This window comes from Takifugu flavidus, chromosome 11 (genome assembly GCF_003711565.1).
Source record: "Takifugu flavidus isolate HTHZ2018 chromosome 11, ASM371156v2, whole genome shotgun sequence".
In the NCBI taxonomy this organism is placed as follows: Eukaryota; Metazoa; Chordata; class Actinopteri; order Tetraodontiformes; family Tetraodontidae; genus Takifugu; species Takifugu flavidus.
In genome coordinates this window covers 5,292,025-5,304,119 of record NC_079530.1, presented here as the reverse complement: position 1 = coordinate 5,304,119, position 12,095 = coordinate 5,292,025, and the positions used below count along the sequence as shown (strand labels likewise).

Here is a 12,095-nt window from a genome sequence, read left to right as displayed (position 1 = left end):
GCCCATGGCAAACACACGCGCACGCACGCACGCACGCACACGCACGCACACACACACACACACACACGCACGCACGCACGCACACACACAAATTTGAGAGACACAATGAATGAATCAAAGGTGCATTTGAAACTGGCCCAATAATCGGGGGTCTGCTGATATTAAAACTGCTCCAGAGAAATTTCTCCAGCACCCTGCTGGAGATCCTGCTTCTCCAGTCCGGGATTATATCTGACATTTACGAGCTTCTGAAAGACGCTGTTGTTTTCCACATGCAGCAAGGTGTGAGGTGGAAAGTGTTGAGGTTAGGTGTAAAGACCTTTATTAGTCCACCCTCTTTCTCCTGAACAGACCCAGAGGTCTGCATTTTTTTTTTAAAAGAGTGCAGATGGAGACATGAGCAGCGGTGTTAATCTGTGTCAGGGAACTTCTATTCTTAGCTGCTCACCATCGCCCTCCAGAAATATGATCGACACATGTGACGACAGGCCCTGGTAAATTTAGAGAAAGGGTCGCAGAGCAATAACTGCCCCCCAGTGGTGTGTTTGAAGGAACATTAAAGTGTACAGTGTCTGGGATTCCCGCATCAAAGTGAAACACCCGTCTCCACAGAGCCAGTTTACGTCAACGTTCGCCTCCAACCCGTTCCTGAGCATGATGGCGCTCGCCCTCTAGCGGCCGTCGCGCGGATTACACCAAACACGCCACAAAACTTGATTTATACAAAAAGTGATCAGTTTAAAATCTAATAAATGTGTTTAGCAATGTTGTTTCTTTTTAAAAAATTGACCTGACTAATTGTTTAGGATTAAGGATTTTTGCACTGCGTTTCAACGGGATTATAATCTCACTATTATAATCCCGATAATCTATCCTTTATTTATAAGATACTGCAAATAACCTTGTGAGTATTGTTGTAGGTTCTGTTGGCATCGAGGTGCATAACACTAATTTTCTTTTGTATATACTGAAGAATTGAATCATTTAAATTTGAGAAACCCTTCCATATTTTACCACAAGGTGGCGGTGTAAGATTGAGGTGATGGAAAATCGACAGGGGGCACAAAGTCACACGAGAAGGCGATTATTGTTCGCTATTTACCGATTCACCCACTGGTTTATCAATCAGCACATCTGAATACTGATTTTGAATATCTAAATAACCAACTTTATTTATTTTGTATCTTGTATTATTTTAAGACAGATTTGAAAAAATGATAAAGAAGCAGAGCTATTCTAAGCTGAAACATAGTGGCTCTGCATTGGGCTAAGAGGTGGACGTTGGCAAGGTGATCCCCTGGTTACTGATGTCTCCAGGACTCCTCTGACAGGCAGGGAGGAGGCTCTGATCCAGTCCTGACGGGACCACAGGAGGTCTCATCGCTCTCTCCACACTTCTGCTGTCAGGAGTTTTGTTCCTTCAGCATTACTCTGAGGCGAGGCCCTGCTTCCCAGGTAACCACAGACCGCTGAGCTTCTGCTGCTGGAGGGGAACATGATCCAACACAGAAAAGCCAACTCCTCAGGACAGAATCAGCTGTCCATATGCACCTGAGGGACACTCCTTTGAAGACTGCAAAGATGGACTAAAAGAGGATTAAAAGAAGCATTTATGTGAAATGGAAATACTCCTCTGAACAGAGGAGGAGGCTTATGGTACCAGTTGGCATCCAATTACAAGGTTTTCCTGGAATTTCTGACTAGAAAGATTCCTAATCGTTCCCAGCCAACAGAACATGAAGACTCGGAGGATCCACACCCCTTTAATGAAACATTGAAACATTGATTGTTTACATCATTTCCCAGCTTCTTATCAATTTCTTCTAAATCATTTTATTGAACCTCGTCAAAATTAAAATAATGATTAAAAACAAAAACAGTTCACTGAGCACATGCAACACTTATCACTGAGTGGACACATTTCACTGATGCTAAAGTTGTTTTTCAGAGCTGACTGTTCTTGAGAGATTTTTTTGATTTTTCAAAACTCAATTTATTTGTCATTACAAAAAACAAGAACATGATCTAAGCAAGCATCATTCATTTGAGGAGGCCTCCAAAGACCAGCTCCTCCTCCAGACATAGTTCATCTTTTGGGTACCATGTGCTTTTAAACTCTTCAATATTGGCCTAGTCAGCGCTCTCGAGCCGAGACCGAACCTTTAGCAGCAGTTTTTTGAGGCGGTACAGTTCCTGGTCAGTGAAAGAGACCTGGCCGAAGCTCCCAGTCTTCATAAAGTACTTGGTGGACTCCTGAAAATGCTGGAGGTCTGGAAAGTAGTCCTCCACCTGTACAGACCTCATGCCCTTTGTGGTCCTGAGGAGACCTAATCTTGGAAAGAGACTATCCACTGTGCATCTCCACCTGCATGTCCTCATTATCAGTGAGAGTTTCCTGTATGTCCCGTGAACTGTTGCTCTCCTGTATGTCCAACAAGGAGCTTTTTGTACTTTGTGTGTCCATTGGGGTACTTTGCATGTCCTGTGGGCTGAGTGTGTCCTGTGTGCTGTGTGTGTCCTGTGAGCTGTGTGTGTCGTCTAAGCTGTGTGTGACCTGTGAGATATGTGTGTGAGGTGAGTTGTGTATATCTTGTGTGCATTGTGGTGGGGAGGTTGTGTGACTTGATCCTGCCGTGTCCTGTTTGTCCTGTAGGCTAAGTGTGTCCACCGCTGGTTCGAAGGCAGGAGACATTTGTTTCTCACAGTTTCATTTTTTTACCTTTGTGTCTGTATTCTTCTGTTTGATTGACATGTTGATACTGTTCTCCTCCACTCCAACATCCTCCATGTCCAGGACGGTCTCAGCCACTCTTGTGGCCGTCTGCTCCACCAGCTCTCTGGTGAGACGCTAACTCCCCATCGGGGACACCACGTGTCCGTGTTGGCTGAGCTCCCGCAGCAATAAGTCGTTCTTAAGGAACAGAGGGACGTTTGATACAATCACCTTTTTAACCGCGTTTGACAGGGAAAACACCGGCGTTAATTCACCATTAACGACCACCCCAGCCACCACCAGTTCAATGGCCTTTTCAGTGCTGTCCACGAACACCACCACCGCGCTGTTCATCCTGGAAGCGGACTTCACGCTTCCGTGCCCCACAATCTCCCCCACAGCCAGAACGCACTCCTCCACGGACACACCGGTTGGTGAAGAGAGTTTGACGGCGTGTCTGCGGGTGAGTTTCTCCAACCCAGAGACTCCCGGCGCCTCCGCCATAACTGGCATGGCGACCATAGCCGCCAAACAATTGCACCAAAGACAGTGAATAAACGACCAAAATTACAAATTACAAAATGTGCTCCCCAATGTCATTAAACACCAATCAGTGTGACAATAAAGATCAGAGTTTAAAAACAAGTTTGGAAAAAACACTTATATTTATCATTCACTCCCGCAGCCAACACACTCACCACGGTCAGAGAGAGAGAGAAAGGGAGGGAGAGCATCTCCTCCACGTTCTGTGTTGTCGAATGCCTGAGCAAAGAAACATGAGCCTTAATTGTGTTTCATCAGGGGAATCAAAGCAGGGCTAAACATTCATTGAGACTTCCTTTATTAGACTACAGGCTGATGGAGAAATAATTGGCAGAGAGGGGGTGATAAGTTGGAAAAAAAGAGGAAACTAATGGAGAGATGAGGGAGAGACAGGGCTTGGATGAAGGTGTTTGATCAGCCAGTTTTGGACCAGAGAGGAGTTAGAAACTCTGAGGACAGTGAACTAAAAGAGAAAGGTACAAAGTGGCTCCTCTGTTGAAGCTGTCGAGCTTGTTCTGCAGGAAGGAAAATAAATCCATCTTTCATACTGACACAGAAGAGGTGTGAAACTGGAACAGCGCTACAAACAAGCAGCAGCATCAGATTCATCTGCTCTATTTACCGTATATTAACAGCTGCTGATTGGAATCATTTCAGACGCATCATTAACTTTATCAACTGTTGCAGCACCAAGAATGGAATGTTTAATCTGCTCACCAACCACAGTTATCAAAGAAATATCTGCTCCCACTTATGAGCCAGTAAATATTATAGACGTGAAGACTTTAAGAAAGTTTTGGAGGGACTGATGTTAATAATGTTGACCTGATGTGTTGGTCTGATCAGAGTATTCACACACACACACACACACACACACACACACCACACACACACACACACACACACACACACACACACACACACACTCTTTCCTCCAGGGGGTGTGGGTGAGAGAGGAGGGTGGTGGTGGTAGTGGTGGAAGAAGGAGAGTTGTGGAGCACTGTGTCTAATCAGCCTTTCTCGCCAGGGTCAAGACTTTCTGTCTGGGTCCGCAGTGCTCCCTGCCACCAAAGACTTGCCCATTCAGGCGCACAATGTCCCTGTCAGTCCCGACAACACTTCCTGCCTCTGCTGGCTCCAGCCCTTGCAGGGATACACAATATTTCACAGCTCGCAACAATGGCCTGTCTGCCTGCACCCACCATATGGTTACTATGAGCCACAATATTGACACACATCACTAATTATTCAAAGAGCAACGATGGAGAGAAAGGTGCGCCTTGTTGGTTTATGTTGATGATGTAAGTAATGACACAAGTTCTGGTTCTCACATGATATTTCTAATGAGCCAGAAATAAACACCATTAATGACTTGCTGACAGCAGTTTACTTTACTTTACTACTTATCCACGTGTAAGTAACAGAAATAATACTCGTGTGCAGCACAGCAGCAGATGTGAATGTCACCTGCTTCAGCCTCGGCATCATTATCAGGAAAGTTATCGGATCAAATATTGTCTGCCCAGCTATTCTCTGATTCTTTAATGGAGCTTAATCTTCGATATTGTCTGGAAAGAGGCAGGAGGAATCACTTGTGCCTCAAATTCTTTAATGCTTTTAAAATACCTACAATTTAAATTGGTTTCAGATCCGGGATAAATTTCAAACTTTACATCTCCACACATGTGTTTTTTTGTTTCATTCAACAGAAATATCAACAGTGATTAACAGAACTTCCAGTTTATTTAACACCTGGAGCAGCTGAACAGCCAAGTTAATAGTGTTGAACATCAAACCAAGCTGATGGTAGCATCAACAATAAAGACCAACAGACCAGATCAGTCCTTCATGGAGCAGTTAGAAGAATATTGAAATAATCTGCTAATAGGACAATGTTGGAAGGGATGCTAGTACGATTCCCATATTTTTCACTACCATTGCCCTCATAAAGACTCCAGGCTGCCCCCACCAGGCAACCCCGGGTTTGTGGGAATGTCCTCTTGTGCAGCGGGCCATGACAGGCCCATGATGGGACCGGCCTCGGCGCTCTACTCCACAGAGCAGTTGATTGACAGGCCCCACAGAGGGGTGCGGGATTCCTCATATGTCTGTCAAAAAGCTGCTGTGATGAAGATGATGTCAGGGAGGACAGTGACTGTCCCTCCGGGTCCTCTGCAGCTGGTTAATGTTAGCTCATTGGCTGAGAGCGTTGGTGGCCGCAGGTCCACATGTTCCTGAGAATTTCTAATTCTTCTTGCCATGATGTGCTGCCACATCTGGACAGGCAGAGCCGTGCCATATTGGCTGCCATCTGCCACACGGCAGAAGCAGAAACAGAGGCACAGACACACAGTGTGCCCAGAAAGTGTCCATTTTACACATGGTCATAAATAGTGTAATTCATGGCTGTGAAACAGCAGGTGTTTAAGAGCGCTGAGAGGAATGAAGCGAAACCGGAATCTTTTATCAGCTGACAGACAGATTTTCATCTCCTGGTTGCCACATGAAGCTCTGTGAACTGCACACTGATCACAGTGAGACACAGAACAAATGGAGACTTGCTGCTATTAGAAAGAGAGAGAGACAATCTTCATATCTTTCCTTCAGCCTAAACTTCTGTCCTTGTGCATCTCACCATCTGTCTCTTCAGCTTTATCTCTATTTCTGCGCCTCCTCTGTCCTCTTCCTGAGCCAGGGGGACAGTTGTGAAATGAATGTCACCCCTCTAACAATGTTACTTAGGGGAAATTGACTCTTTAGCCTCTGTGCTGTCGACAGCCATATGCTGATCTTTCATATTCCAGAGACGTGAGAGGAGGGAGCCATTACAAGTGTTAAAGTCAGAATTACAGCCCTGCTGCCAGTGGCGGGAGGAAGAAGAGGCCCCTTTTGTCACACACAAACACATTTAAAGCTTCCATCACTCCTCCAAAGTGCTCTGGGTCCAGGAGGCATCACATTAATGCTGACTTTTTATTCAAACTTTACTTTTCTCCACTGGCTTCAGCCTTCAATCATGGCTTCATTTGCTTCTCACACATCAGAACCAAATAGAAGCTCTTCAGGCAGCGCTGACATCTTATTTATATTTCATACTTTTATCATCTCTTGGTGGTTAATTAAGCGGTTCACTGCTCCTGTGTGAAAATCTACAGAGAACAAACTTTTATGTCTTTGCAGACTTGTGCTGATATTTTGTATTTTGATGACCTCTGATCATCTGAGTCCAGTTATTCAGCCATATCATTTCATTGGCACAGAAATATCAACACAAGTCTAAGTGGAGATCGTCCAGTTAGACGATGGCAAAAGAAATGCGTGCCTCATAAAACGATAGAAGTGATGGGACTCTTCTTAAATAATGAAAGACTGGAAGAACAAGTTGTTTGATAAGTGAATAATACTGCTTCATCTTCAGCTGTTGTGGAGGATGTGACTGATATGACGATGTTCTCTCTCTCCGCTGTGACATTCAGGACGTCTGCTGACGGACCAACTCATGTGCTGCTCATAATAAAGTGAGGGAATGACCTGAACTGTGGTGGAATGACAGCAAGTCCGGCTTTCTTTCTCTCTGAAGCTCATCTTTCCAGCTTGTGGAGCCGGTGGTCCCATATGAGTCCATCAGAGCTCTTATGTAAGTTTGGGGTGTTTGCAATGAGCTCAGGCCCACGTCTCAGATATGGCGTGTTGCTGCTAATCGCTGGTTTGGTGTGAGGCGGGCAGATGCCCGCTCCAGCTGGTACGGGGGGTTTATCGGCCGGTTGGAATACAGGTCCTCAAACCCCTCCACTGTGCTGGCCACTGTCGCTGTGTTTAATGAGTCACGAACTGCCTGTTTGTCTTCTGCTCCCTGCTGTTTCTGCACTCCCGCTTCCAGGACAATCCCTGAAACACATGCTGCTGCGCTCCACAGAGCAGCCAGACAGGCAGGCTCAGCCAAACGCTTGGAAAGAACAAAGTTGTTAGTTTTTATTTCTTTTGTTTCCTCCATCCAAGAAAGGGATGGCATGTTTTGCAATAAAGCTGCCGTTTCAGATGCTGTGCCTGACCTCGCCAATATGGCTACTCTGAGAAACCAGCGCCCAATTGAAGCTTCTGACAAACAAATAAATGACTCTGTAATTGGCCGGCTTTGTTGGTGGAGGCGATGGCTCCTCAGAAAGTGTCGTTCAGCATTTTGCAGTAAATAGTCGGACTATGACAACACACGGCAGACGTGAACAGAGCTGAAACTGCCACACTGATCAAACAGGGGCAGTTGGTGTTGGACAAAGATTTGTTGTAAAGTTTCGAAAAAGAACTTTTAGAAAAATGTGAACTTCCACTATCTGTGTCAGGGTTTTGAAACATTTGAAACATTTGAAACATTCTGTGTTTGAATCTTTGTGTTTTCTGCTTGTGCACTCAGAGAGGCCTTCTTCTTGCAACACAGGTCACACAGACAGTTAGCGTTCCTTAGGGGGGTGTAACAATGACTGAAGTCAGCCCATAAAAGTCTCCTGTTCAGTTTGGCTCCATTCACTCGCTGCCTCCTGCCAAGCTGGGCTCTGTCAAACCAGCCAGTCTCTCTAACATCTTAATTAGCAGAAAGAACAACAATGTCAGAGCCTGTTTTAACTCAAATAAAAGCAAGAAAGGAACCAAAAGCTGTTCTCCCCACCTCTTATTGTCCCTTTGAAGCCCAGGATAACAGATCTGTGACTTTTCTCTTCAGTTTATTGCAAATAAAACAGCATTAATACACTCTTACATGAGGAGCCCGACGGCCCAATGATGGAGCCACAAGTAGTTCTTGGCTCTAAGGCTCAAGAGGCTCAAGAAAAATTAAAATTTTAATTTAATTTTTAATTTAATTTTAAACACTCACATTTGGGGGGGGGGGGGGGGGGGGGGGGGTGAATGGTGTGTGAGAAAATAGTGACTTCAGGACTGCTGATCATCGCATTCCAGAAAATCCTTTACATGTCAAGCAGAAGTCTTTCCTCTGAACTTTATAAGATTTTCACTTTTTAAGATCATGGTGATGGCGGTGACAATTATGCATTTTGTATTAAGATGCTACTGAAGTTCTTGATGCCACAATTAGATCATGTGAGGAGGTTCTGCACCTTTGTCCACCATGCTGTCTTTGAACCTTCACTCTCACTGAAAGCATCTTCATGCTTCATGCTACTTGCACACTTCCTCTCTGAGTTCTGGCATCACTTCTTTAAATGCTTCAGCATCTCTTTATATGTCTGTGACATTAATCTCTCTGGCTGATGGAATCCCATATTTCCATATCGTCCTGCTGGTTTTCTTTTATCTACAGTTCACATCAAAGGCTGACACTAGATTGATTCTCATGTGAACAAAGGAGGAGGCGGAGGTCCCCCCTTGTGTTTTATAAATTTAACTTTTTAATAATTAAAAGCTTTGTATTTTTTTTAAAAAAATGTTAAAGCAATAAAAATACACATAAATATTAGTTTGCAGGTCTAAGGATTCTCTTTCAGCTTGTGAGTTTGGAATGTGCAGTAGAGAAGTATCAAAGAGAAGGCACACTGTAGAGAAATATAATCTTCCTGCAGCTGGCTCTTTATGATTCTTTGAACGGTTTTCCAACATTTAAAGAAATTGAGGTCTTTTAATTTCCCATCAGATCATTACTGGGAAAAATAAATCATTTACAAGAGTGAAACCATTTTACAGGCCTTTAAAACACAATTTTTAACAAAATATAGACATTAATCAATGAGGAAAATTATGGAGAAGTCAAGAAAAACAGGTTAAGCAGAAACAGAACCTATTGCGTATTTAGTGGTGACAAAGCAGCCATGACTGTAAACTCTTGGTGTCAAACTGGAATGTATCAGAGATATGGAGGAGCAGCACCAGGCAACATGTAAGTGAACTTATTTATATCTGATAATCATCCACACGGTCCTTTCTATTTTTAAATGTTGAGGAGAAAATGAACATACAGACCAGGGAGAAAAAGATAGCTATGACAAATCATCAGTCAAGGTTCTAAATCCGGAGGAGTGGTGGTGTTGCTTCGCTTGTTTATCAGTTCTGGATCTTTAGATTCTTTAAACATTTAAGCACTCCAACAGGAGCTGAACCAGTTTGACTATACTTGCTTTGGCTTGTTGGTACACATTCAGACATGATTATACAGATCTGCTGCACAGTATCGGTGCAAAGATAGAAGTGAAAAACAATTAATCAGTTCAGTTCACAACACTTCAGATCTGGAGAATTGAAATTACCAGGAGGAAAAATGATTCTCAGTATCAAGTCATGTTTGTCATTTGGATTTCATTCATTATTTGTTCTGGATTTATTTCTTCAAGAGTTTGGAAGCATGAATGTGTAAAGAAATCTCACTATGGTCTGAAATACTGGAAAAAAAAATTTAAAAAAAGAAAAACCATTTTAAACTTTTAAATAATTTCTCAAATAAACCTACGGACCAGAAAGAAAAAAGATAACTCAGAGAAAACATCGGTCAAGGTTCAAAATCTGGCCGAGTGATGGTGTTGACAGTGGTTCTCAGCATCAGGTCATGTTTGTCATTTGGATTTCATGAGTAGTTTTTCAAAAGTATAAGATGTCATTTTTTTCAGCACACATGGACTCTCTGGACATGATCACCTCGGACCTATTCAGGTACAAAGGGATGAACTTTCCAGTCAAAGAAAAACTGCGACCCAAGGACATTGATGCCCTGAAGGACTTTGAGATCCGTCCTACTGACGTCTTCATCATAACCTTCCCTAAATCAGGTCAGCTCATTCCTGCATTAAAAACTTTATTTTGTCTAAGAGTCAGTAGAAAAGTAATGTTGCTCGTATAAATGTGCTGAGAACATACTTTTTCAACAGTACACCACACATAGAGACTAGTATAATGTCTGGTTGACAACTGACTGGACAAACACCACAAACTCTGCAGGATGTGGTGGAACAACATCTGGACTGTGTGCACGTCATGATAGTGGCACTGCACAGGTTGCAGGAAATGACTATAGAATGAAACTATGATACCTGAGTAATTAAATGGCATTGAATTGCATTTTTATCAAATATTGTTTGTAATCCATCTGACATGATCAGGAAAGGTGGTTAAGTGAATTATCTAGTTTCTCCACTTCTGTCAAAGATGCCAAACCAACAGGTGCCCAAACACTGGACAGGTGTTGGTTCCCTTTACAGCTTTAGAGTGCTGTCTAAATCCAGGTAAATGTACAATGAGGAAGAAAATTCATTTTTTCTGTAGGCACAGTGTGGATGCAGCAGATTCTGTCTCAGATCATGGAGGCTTCACACCCTGGATGGGCTGAAGACGTCACCAACAGGGCCCAAATTCCCTATTTGGAGGGAAGAACTGTTGATGACCCATTCAGAGACAGGAAAGAACCTCGGGTTGTACGCACACATTTGTTTCCTGAGCTGTTGCCCCATGGAGTTAAGGAGAAGCAAATCAAGGTGATATTAAGTGCTCTTGTCAACCATCACTTGAATTACTGCTAACAACAGAAGTTAATGATTTCCTTTAGGTCGTGTATGTTTTGAGGAACCCCAAAGATGTCCTGGTGTCCCTGTATCACTTTGCCCACAGTTGGGTTTTGATGGATTCTCCTACAAGCTTTGAGGTGTTCTTTAAACAGTTCATGGATGGCAAACGTAAGTCCCTGTGTTTCACTATAACTCCACACGTCTGTATGTAATCAGTTATGTTTAATCTACATTGTTCTTGAGCAGAATTTGTTGGATCGTGGTTTGCTCATGTCAAACAATACGTGGCCGCTCAGGAGCAGCTAAAGATCCACATTGTTCGGTATGAGGACATGTTGAAGGTGTGGAAGGTTTTCATCATTTGGTTTCACCTCATAAAAGTCGGAATTAAAGTTGAATGAAAATAGTCCTGAAACATGTTGACAGGATCTGAGAGGGGAAGTTGTGAAGATCTGTGCTTTCCTGGGAGAAGAATTGACAGATGAAGCCATTGATCGTGTTGTGGAAGCATCAACATTCAAGAGCATGAAGATTAACCCCAAAGCAAACTACAAAGACTTGGTCGAAACCACCATTTACACCACAGCAACCATGAGGAAAGGTTGGTTTTCTTCTCTGATTCATCATATGATAGCATATTAGACTTTATATCTAGACACAAACACACTGCTACCTGTAATTCTGTGACTTTTCTGTGCATAAACAGGTGTTGCAGGTGACTGGAAGAATCATCTGACAGTGTCACAGAATGAATATTTTGAAAAAGTCTTCAGAGAGGAGATGAGCGAGTTTCCTCTTATCAGCGATATTGAAAGTCTCCTTCAATGAGCTCCCAGTTTCAGCTCCTTTCTTCCTCCCCAATCTTTTCTTGAAAAATAAGCAGAACCAATTTGACTGGACTCAAATGTGGAATCCAGGACAGACAAGTCAAACTTTTAACCTTCTAATTCTCAGTTGGCAGCGGCAGACAGTCATAAGAGGCAAATAAATCCATCCATTCTCTACCGCTTATCGGGTCAAGGGGCAGCAGCCTAAAGAGAAGCCAGACTTCCCTCTCCCCAGCTACTTCCTGTAGCTCATCCGGAGGGATCCCCAGGCGTTCCCAGACCAGTCGAGAGACATAGTCTCTCCAACGTGTCCTGGGTCCTTCCGGGGGTCTCCTACTGAAGGGACATGCCCTGAACAACTCACCAGGGAGGCGTCCAGGGGGCTTCCTAACTAGATGCCCAAGCCACCTCATCTGGCTCCTCTCAACGCGGAGGAGCAGCGACTCTACTCCGAGCTCCTCCCGGATGGCAGAGCTTCTCACCCTATCTCTAAGGGAGAGCCTAGCCACC

The 12,095-nt window shown here is 43.6% G+C and overlaps 1 protein-coding gene across 1 annotated transcript; it reads left to right on the top strand.

Annotated features, from left to right (window-relative positions):
- The first annotated feature begins 9,068 nt into the window (after window positions 1-9,068).
- LOC130534252 (amine sulfotransferase-like) lies at window positions 9,069-11,776 on the top strand. Its single transcript, XM_057048277.1, has 7 exons — window positions 9,069-9,143; window positions 9,868-10,026; window positions 10,520-10,728; window positions 10,800-10,926; window positions 11,005-11,099; window positions 11,185-11,359; window positions 11,465-11,776. The coding sequence occupies exons 1-7, from the start codon at window positions 9,119-9,121 to the stop codon at window positions 11,584-11,586; spliced, it is 912 nt and encodes a 303-aa protein (XP_056904257.1). The 5' UTR covers window positions 9,069-9,118; the 3' UTR covers window positions 11,587-11,776.
- The last annotated feature ends 319 nt before the right edge of the window (window positions 11,777-12,095 follow it).